Raw genomic sequence first — 9,344 nt, 5'->3', positions numbered from 1 at the left:
ACCGAAAGCCACCAGCTGGCAGCACATCCAGGTCTTAGGGAACACTCCACAGCATAGTGCTTGTCCTCCTCAAGGAAGAAACTCTCCTCATCCATCAGATGAAACAGAAGTCCTCGGATCTAATCACCATCCATTTTCTTCCCTGGCCCCCACTTCTAAACTAACCTCAGTGAGTACCTATCCTTTCCTTCCTTCCTCCTGGCTCCAAAGATTAACTTGTTCCTATTTCTGTCCAGGAAGATGTCTAATTGTCTGTGGGAACGTGGAGTAAATGCTCCTCTTGTGTGGCTCTGTGGTTGATTCAGCATCTGTCACCTCTGTCACCCCAGCTCAGTGCTCCTCCCATCTTGGCTGTCTCTGCTCTGAATCACATCTGTCTCCCCATGGGGTGGTGGGCTGCTCAAGGTTGGAGGCTGTACGTGATTCTGTTTTCCCTTCAGAATGTAGCACATCACTTGCATACTATATGTGCTCCTTATAGGATTGTGAAACAGTGACAAAATGAGTCATACGCTTCAAGGAAATTAACATGGAAGTGTTGTGTGAAATGGACAGGAGAATAGAAAAATTGGCAATGGGACTAACTGTCAGAAAGGTATCAGAACAGCCTGCTTCATAGGCAGTAAGCTCCTGAATAGCCAAGTGTGGCAGGTGAAAGAGAAGAATCATCTGCAACAGAGAGTTCAGAGGCAGACTCAGCAGGCTGGTAAGGAGGGAATGGAATTTTCCACATTTGGGAACCATTATCAAATTTTGATAGCATTAATACATTAATTCAATTTGAATATAGTGCCCCTTCTCGTGCTAGGTACTATTCTAGGGGCTGGGGACAAAGATACTAACAAAAGGAAACAAAATTAAACATAAACCAGTTAGAAGAAACAGATTTAAGAGGGGCAAGTGAAGGTAATATTAAGGTTTCTTTTGCTTGTCAAGTTTGACATGTAGTGGCCAGAGGGAAATCTAGTACTGTACTGGAACTTTGGAGAGGATTCAGATATTTAGATAAATATTTGGGGGTCATTATGGAAAGGAAATAATTATTCTGGGAATCCAAGGTTAATGATTGCAGGAAGAATTAATGAGAAGTTATGGTCTTGTGAATTCCTTGAAATATAAATTTTGAAACATATCCTACAAACAGTTGAGCAAAACAAGTAGACGTTACTTTTCTAGGGGGAACACAAGCTAAGAGGTATTAATGAAGCTGCGGAAATAGTCACTGGGACTCATCATAAACATTGTGGTTTTCTCTTCCTTCTGGGAACATGTAGGACTACACATTCTTAACCCTTAACTTGGCTTTGTCTAATGGACTGTGAGTGGAGTGTGTGGCTGACTTCTAGCTGTAAGCTTTAAAAGACAGTACAATTTGCCAATTCCCTTTCTCTCCTATGGGCTCATTAAGACACATATTTAGATGAAGCTCTTCGTTAGGCAAGGTCCCCAAGTGACTACCGGAGCAGAGCCACTCTGCTGATCTGTGCTGAATCTACATAGTATCAGTGAAAAATAAATAAGTAGCTTATTGTGTTAAGCTACCGCTGACTCAGAAATGGCTGCCTCCATGTTCTACAGCTGGTAGTTGACCACCTCTACCTTTTGGAACCACCGGCCTCAGGTTCTGGGAAATTCTGGATTGTTTAATAAACATGGATTCCAAGTACAGCAGCAACAGCAAAGGAATCTCACACTACATGAATGCGTGAGTATGGAATTATTGCAAGAAGCTGATGTCTCTGTTCCCAAAGGATATGTGGCAAAGTCACCAGAGGAAGCTTATGCAATTGCCAAAAAATTAGGTTCAAAAGATGTTGTGATAAAGGCACAGGTTTTAGCTGGTGGTAGAGGAAAAGGAACATTTGAAAGTGGCCTCAGAGAAGGAGTGAAGATAGTTTTCTCTCCAGAAGCAGCAAAAGCTGTTTCTTTTCGAATGATTGGAAAAAAGTTGTTTACCAAGCAAACGGGAGAAAAGGGCAGAATATGCAATCAAGTAGTGGTCTGTGAGCGAAAATATCCCAAGAGACAGTACTATTTAGCAATAACAATGGAAAGGTCATTTCAAGGTTCTGTATTAATAGGCAGTTCACATGGTGGCGTCAACATGGATGTTGCTGCTGAGACTCCTGAAGTAATAATTAAAGAACCTATTGATGTTGTAGAAGGCATCAAAAAGGAACAAGCTCTCTGGCTTGCACAGAAGACGGGATTTCCACCTAATATAGTGGATTCAGAAGCAGAAAACATGGTCAAGCTTTACAGTCTTTTTCTGTAATACGATGCAACCATGATAGAGATAAATCCAATAGTGGAAGATTCAGATGGAGCTGTGTTGTGTACGGATGCAAAGATCAATTTTGACTCTAATTCAGCCTATCGCCAGAAGAAAATCTTTCATCTACAGGACTGGACCCAGGAAGATGAAAGGGACAAAGATGCTGCTAAGGCACGTCTGAACTACACTGGCCTTGATGGAAATATAGGCTGCCAAGTAAATGGTGCTTGTTTGGCTATGGCCACAATGGATATAATGAAACTTCATGGAGGGACTCCAGCCAACTTCTTTGATGTTGGTGGTGGTGCTGCAATCCATCAAGTAACAGAAGCGTTTAAGCTTATCGCTTCAGATAAAAAGGTACTGGCTATTCTGGTCAACAATTTTGGAGGAATCATGCGCTGTGATGTTATTGCACAGGGTATAGTCATGGCTGTAAAAGATTTGGAAATTAGAATCCCCGTTGTGGTACAGTTACAAGGTACGTGGGTCGATGATGCTAAGGCACTGATAGTGGACCATGGACTTAAAATACTTGCTTGTGATGACTGGGATGAAGCTGCTAGAATGTTGCTAAAGCTCTCTGAAACAGTGGCCTTTGCAAAGCAAGCACATAAGGATGTGAAATTTCAGTTGCCAATATGATCTGAAAACCCAGTGGATGGCTGAAGGTGTTAAATGCGCTGTAATCATTAAGAATACTATGTTCTGTGTTATTGTTCTTTTTCTTTTTAGTGTGTGGAGATTGTAATTACTATCTAGGCACACAAACATTTAAAAGCATTTGGTCTGCATTTAATTCTACCATTCAGAATGAACTGTTTGTACGAAGCACGTATAGTGCAGGTGTCTTCTTTCTTTTGTCCCAACCAGTCTTTTTTGCTTCAAAATGTAACTTGCAATATGCCAGTTTATTATTGTTGGGGGAAAAAAGCTGCTAAGCATTGGGGGTTATGTATGACTGCAACATGACAGAGGCTACCCTGACTGATAAACAGGCTAACCTGCTGCAATAAACAACCAGAATGTACTCTCCACTGCATGGTCATTCAGGGTCCTGGGTTCCTTCCGTTTTTGGTGGGGCACAGTGGCTCATGCCTATAATCCTAGCCCTTTGGGAGGCTGAGGTGGGTGGATCACCTGAGGTCAAGAGTTCGAGACCAGCCTGAAGAACATGGTGAAACCCTGTCTCTAATAAAAATACAAAATTAGCTGGACATGGTGGTGCATGCCTGTAATCTCAGCTATTTGGGAGGCTGAGGCAGGAGAATTGAGTGAACCTGGGAGGCAGAGGTTATAGTGAGCTGAGATCGCACCGTTGTGCTCTAACCTGGGTGACAAGAGTGAAACTCCATCTCAAAAAAAATAAACCAAAACAACATATTATAGCCTTCTATTGCCCTAGTGCATTTTCTCATCCACATAAAGGTTACTAGTTCCACATCTGTATTCTAGCCACAGGGAAGGGGCAAAGAGGAAACAAAAGGCAATCAATTTCCTTTTACGGAAGTAACATTGCAGTTGGATATATCACTCCTCCTCATATTGCACTGGCGAGAATCCAGTCACAGGGTCACATCTTGTAGCATGGGTCCCACTAAATCTGGATGAGAATGGGATGGGTTCTATTACTAAAAAGAAGAAAGAGGGAATGGATAATGGAACAATTCACAGTGTCTGCCACAGGGTACATAGAATGTTCAAAGAACTGATGTAAATGTAGTATGGCTGGAGAGCACAGTGAGACATGGAAAGTGCTCAGAAAGAGGCAATAGAGGTGAGCGGGGGCCAAGATGAAGGAGGCCTGACAACATTGACTTAGAGGTAAAGGAAAGCCATTGGAGAGTTTTAAATGGAAGAGTACCACAGTCAGATTTGCATTTTGAAAGATTCTCTTAATTCAGGAGGGAAGACAGAATGAAGATGAATTAGGTAGTTTTTGCAGGATCCGGAGAAGAGCTGGTGGTCACTTACACTGGGTTAGGGGCTATAGAGAGAGGAAGAGGAAATAGAATTTCATAGCTATGTAGATTACAGAATCAAGAATATTGATAGATGCAGATGAGAAATACAAGGGCTGAGGGGAAGAGAAAAGTTAAAGATGTTCCCAGATTTTCTGGCTTTAGGATTGATGTCCTGTCATTTTCTGGAGGGAAAATCCTGGCAGAAGAACAGGTTTACTTGGGAAGAGATGAGTGCCATATTGAGTATGCTATGTTTAATATGCCTGTGAGACATCCAAATATAGACATCTAGTAGTCAGTTGCATCTATGGGCTTGAGTTCAGGAGAGAGATCTAAGATAGATCTAAAAGGCTGGGAACTGTTAACATATGGATGATCCTTAAATCCAAGGAAGGGAATGAAATGGCCCAAAAAAAGTGGCTTAAGAAGAAAAAAAGGAACTCTTAAGAACATTAACGTTGTAAGGAAAGGGGAAAGAGGAAGAAACCATCAGAATTGAAGAGAAAGTGCCAGAGGGAAGGTGAAACACCTAGACAAAAGTCACTCCATGAACGATGAAGGAAGCAAGAGTTTCAAGGAGACAGTGAGCAAATGTGTAAAAACTTGCTGAGAAGTAAAGCAAACATGGAGAAAATAAAATGAGATAAAATGTAGTCTGTACATCAAGAGGTAGAAAGCAAAACTGCTAGGATGAAAAAAACTAGTCAACTAGTCAGCATAAAAAAATAGGGAGCATGCAATAAAATGATTGAAGTTAGGTCAAATTTAACAACTATGTCATGAAGGGTAAAGTGCAATGAAAAGATTTCAGATTGTTTTTAAAATCTAAGTACAAATATATGTTACTTACAGAATGCTTGATAAAAACTCAACACATCAATATTGTATGGAATAAACAAGCATTGCTCAGAAAATTTGAATAGCAGCTTTGTGCAGTGGCAGTATCATAGCCAATGAGGTTTATCCGAGGCGTGATTATTACTAATTGAAAACTTTTCCCACCGTGACGACTTGCAATACAGTCGGCCGTGGCAATTTTTGACAGTCTCTATGCAGACTGAATATAAAAAAAAAAGGAATAAAAAAAGAAAATTGGAATAGCAGCTTTGCTCAGTGGCAGTATTGTAGCCAATGAGGTTCATCCGAGGCGTGATTATTACTAATTGAAAACATTTCCCACCATGACGACTTGCAATATAGTCATCCCTGGCAATTTTTGACAGTCTCTATGGAGACTGAATTAAAAAAAAAAGAAAAAAGAAAGAAAATTTGAATAGCAAAATAAATAAATAATTATAAAATGATTAATTCCACAAAAAAGCCACTCCAGTTTTAGGTATTCATACAATGATTAAACGTAAAACCTTTAGATAAAAAAAGTTAGGAAAAAATATTGAAATTAACTGAAAGCAGTTAAAAAAAATCTTAACAAATCAACATTAAAAAATCAGAATTGTTTTAAAAATGTGAGAGCTGAAAACTCTTATCTGTTAGTCTTTTAAGTCTGACAAATAAAGTACTTTCTTGCTACCTAAACTAATGCAGAATATGAAAAAAATGTTAAAACACTTTCAAAATGGAAAAAAATAAATTGGACATCATCAAAATTAAAAACTCTTTTTATAACAAAGGACACTATCAAGAAGTTAAAACCCACTGAACAGAGAAAGTATTTCCAGGTCATATATCTGATAAAAGTCTAATATCTAGAATATACAAATTACTGTTACCAACTTGACAATAAAAAGACAAATAACTCAATTTATCAATGAACAAAGGGTTTGAACAGACATTTTTCCAAAGCAGATATACAAATAGCCAATAATTACAGGAAAAAGATACTCAGTATTATTAGTCATTAGAAAAATACAAATAAAAACCACAATGAAATAACACTTCACACCCACTAGGATGGCTAAAATCATGGACAATAACAAGTGCTGATAAGACTGTGGAGAAACTGGGCCCCTTATACATTGCTGTGTGATTGTGAAATTGTGCAGCCACTTGGAAAACAGTTTGGCAGGTTCTCAAAAAGTTAGCCATAGAGTTACCACGTGATGTAGCAATTTTAATCCTAGGTATATACTCAAAAGAGTTTCAAATATGTTCACCCACAAAAACTTGTACATGAATGTTCATAGCAGCATTATTCATAAAAGCCAAAGTATGGAAACAATCCAAGTATCCTTCCACTGATGAATAGATAAACAAAATGTGGTATATTCATACAATGGAATATTGTTCAACTATCAAAAGGAATAAAATACTGATGCATGCTATAATATGAATGAATCTTAAAAAAGTTATCCTAAGTGGCAGAAGTCAGCCTAAAAGGTACATATTTCATGATTCCATTTATATTAAATGGCATGAATAGACAAATCCATAGAGACAAAGTAGAGTATTGGTTGCCAGGGGATGAAAACAGAAGGCATGGGGAGGTTGCTATATATTTTTTTCTATTTAAGGGTGATGAGAATGTTCTAAAATGAGATAGTAGTGATAGTTGCACAACTCTCTGAATATACTAAAAACCACTGAACTGTACACTTTAAAAGAGTGAATTTTTTTCATATGTGAAATATATTTTCATAAAATATACATTATGATGTCTTTCATATATACATATTCAGTTGCCTTTACTGATATTCTTTATTTCCTGTGTGGATTCATGTAGCTTTTGAGTGTTATTTCATGTCAGCCTGAATGGCTCCCTTTAGTACCTTTTGTAGGGCAGGTCTGCTAGTGGTAATTTCTCTTTGTTTTTGTTTATCTGGAAATGCCTTAATTTCCCTTAGCTTTCGAAGGCTAATTTTTCGGAATATAGAATTCTTGATGAATTCTTTTTCTTTCAGCCCTTCAAATATGTCAACGTATGGCCTTGTGACCTCCATGTTCCTGATGAGAGGTCAGCTGTTAATTTTATTATTATAATCCCTTGTATGGATGATTCATTTTTCTTTTGTTGCATTCACATTCTCTCTGTGTATTTTAAAGGTCTGACCACAATGTATCTATATGGGGATCTCTGTGTTTATTTTATGTGGTATTCATTAAGCTTCTTAGATGTATAGTTGTTTTTAATTACCTTTGGATAGTTTTTAGTCATTATTTCTTCAAATATTCTTTCTATTCCTTTCTCTCTCTCTCTCCTCTGTGACTCTCTTTATGTGTATATTGGCAAACTTAATGATGTCCCATGGGTCTCTGAGGCACTGTCCTTTTTTTCTCTATTCTTTTTTTTTCCCTCTTGTACCTTAGATTAGATCATCTCGATGGACATATATTCAGTTTTTTCTTGTTCTTTCTTCTGCTAATTCAATGTGCTGTTGAGCTCTTCTACTAAATTTTAATTTCAGTTTTTTATACTTCAGAATAGCTAGTTTTTAAAAATAATTTCTATTTATTGCTATTTAATGAGACATCATAATTACCTTTAATTCCTTAGACTTAGTTTCCGTTAGTTCTTTGAACGTATTTAACCTCTTTGTCTTGTAAGTCCGACATCTGAGTTTCTTCAGGGACAGTCTCTATTGGCTGTTTTTCCCCTTTTTGGGGGGGCCATATCGTCATGGCTCTTTGCATGTTTCATTTTTTGTTGTTCTTAAAGACTGGACATTTTACATAATAAAATGTAGCAACTTTGGGAATCAGATTCCCCTTCTCCCAGTGCAGGGTTGTTTGTGACTATCGTTGCTGCTGCTGTTTGTTTGCTTAGTGTCTTTTCTAGATAATTCTGTAAGGTCTATATTTTTTGTGTATAACCACTGAAGTCTCTGTAGTTAGCTTAGTGGTTGGGTAATGGTTGGATAGAGATTTCCTTAAGGAACTTGAACCAATAAGTCTTCCAACTTTTGCCAAATGGCTATGGTGTGTGTTGAGGCATGCCTTCAGGGATCTGGCAGGCAATATACAGCTGTGCTTTAATCTGCCTAAAGAAGAATTTTAGCTTCCCTAAAGCCAAATTTTGCACAGAGCCTCAAGATCAGCCTGAGGTGAGAAATTAGAGCCTTCTCAATTCTTTCCTGGGCATTCACACAATCCTAAACAGGCATGTGGCCTTCTAGAATCCCAGAAATATGTTGGAATTTTTCAAAGCCCTTTGTGAATATCTCACTCCCCAGTTTTTCCTTTTAAGAGTTTTGGTCAGCCTCATATTAGCCTGAAATAGCATCACTGCCTCAGACAGTGGTGATGTGAAACCCTTGCTATTCATTGATTTTCGACAAATGCTCTAGCAAAAAGATTGCTTACATGTAACATGCTCAGTGAGGTAAAATAATGACAAGCTCTGAGAATGGAGCTTTTCGAAGGAGCTTCCAGAGAGGTCAAATATGACAATTCTCTGGGGATGGGGCTTTTGGGGGGAGCTCCAAATCCATTCGGCCCACTCCCATGGTTGTTAGGCTGCTGTTTTTCATAGCTAATATGGCGAAAGGCTATCGGTTTTCAAGGCTACAATGGAGCTATAGAGCAAGGGATGGGGACAGGGTCACTTCACAAAGGTCACTGCTCTTACTGAGTTCCTCTGATGTTCTTGAATAAACACTCAGATTGTTGCAAGCCTTTGGTTAATTATCAGAATTCTGAATTTTGACAATTTTTGCCTCTGATCTCATTGTTTTTATAAAGGAGCAGATTTTGAGAAGTACTCATGTCACCATTTTGCAAGGGCTTTTCCTAGTGTTTTAAACTGAATGGAAATGAAAGCAAAACATATCAAATGTTTTGGGGTTCTGCTAAAGCAATAATTAGGGAAAACCTTATAGCACTCACCACCTACATTAGAAGATAAGAAAGGATTCAAAACTATGACCTCAGCTCTCACCTTAAAAAACTAGAAAAAGAAGATTCGTGAAACACAAAGTAAGCAGAAGAAAGAAAATAGTAGCAATTAGAGCAGAAATCAATGAAATAGAAGACAGATAAACAACACAGAAAGTTAATGCAACACAAAGCTGATACATGGAGGAGATAAATAAAATTGATACACCTCTAGATAGGTTAATCAGTAGAGGGACTAGGGGTGTGATAACATAAATATCCAACATCAAGAATGAAAGAAGGAGCATCACTACACAATCTGCACATACTAAAAGTAT

General features: G+C 38.2%; 1 protein-coding gene and 2 pseudogenes across 1 annotated transcript; all 3 read left to right on the top strand.

The window, feature by feature from the left end:
- The first annotated feature begins 1,555 nt into the window (after nt 1-1,555).
- Nucleotides 1,556-3,228, top strand: LOC108307802 (succinate--CoA ligase [ADP-forming] subunit beta, mitochondrial-like). The gene is given in 1 exon segment (XM_037740198.1): nt 1,556-3,228. A coding segment is annotated over 1 exon segment (1,365 nt). The 3' UTR covers nt 2,921-3,228.
- Nucleotides 3,229-5,163: 1,935 nt separating this feature from the next.
- Nucleotides 5,164-5,296, top strand: LOC119472006 (annotated as a pseudogene).
- A 45-nt stretch (nt 5,297-5,341) lies between these two features.
- Nucleotides 5,342-5,474, top strand: LOC119472007 (annotated as a pseudogene).
- Nucleotides 5,475-9,344: the final 3,870 nt, after the last annotated feature.

This window comes from Cebus imitator, unplaced genomic scaffold (genome assembly GCF_001604975.1).
Source record: "Cebus imitator isolate Cc_AM_T3 unplaced genomic scaffold, Cebus_imitator-1.0 Scaffold81, whole genome shotgun sequence".
Lineage (NCBI taxonomy): Eukaryota > Metazoa > Chordata > Mammalia > Primates > Cebidae > Cebus > Cebus imitator.
The sequence above is the reverse complement of the archived record's forward strand: the minus strand, read 5'-3'. Positions and strand labels throughout refer to the sequence as shown.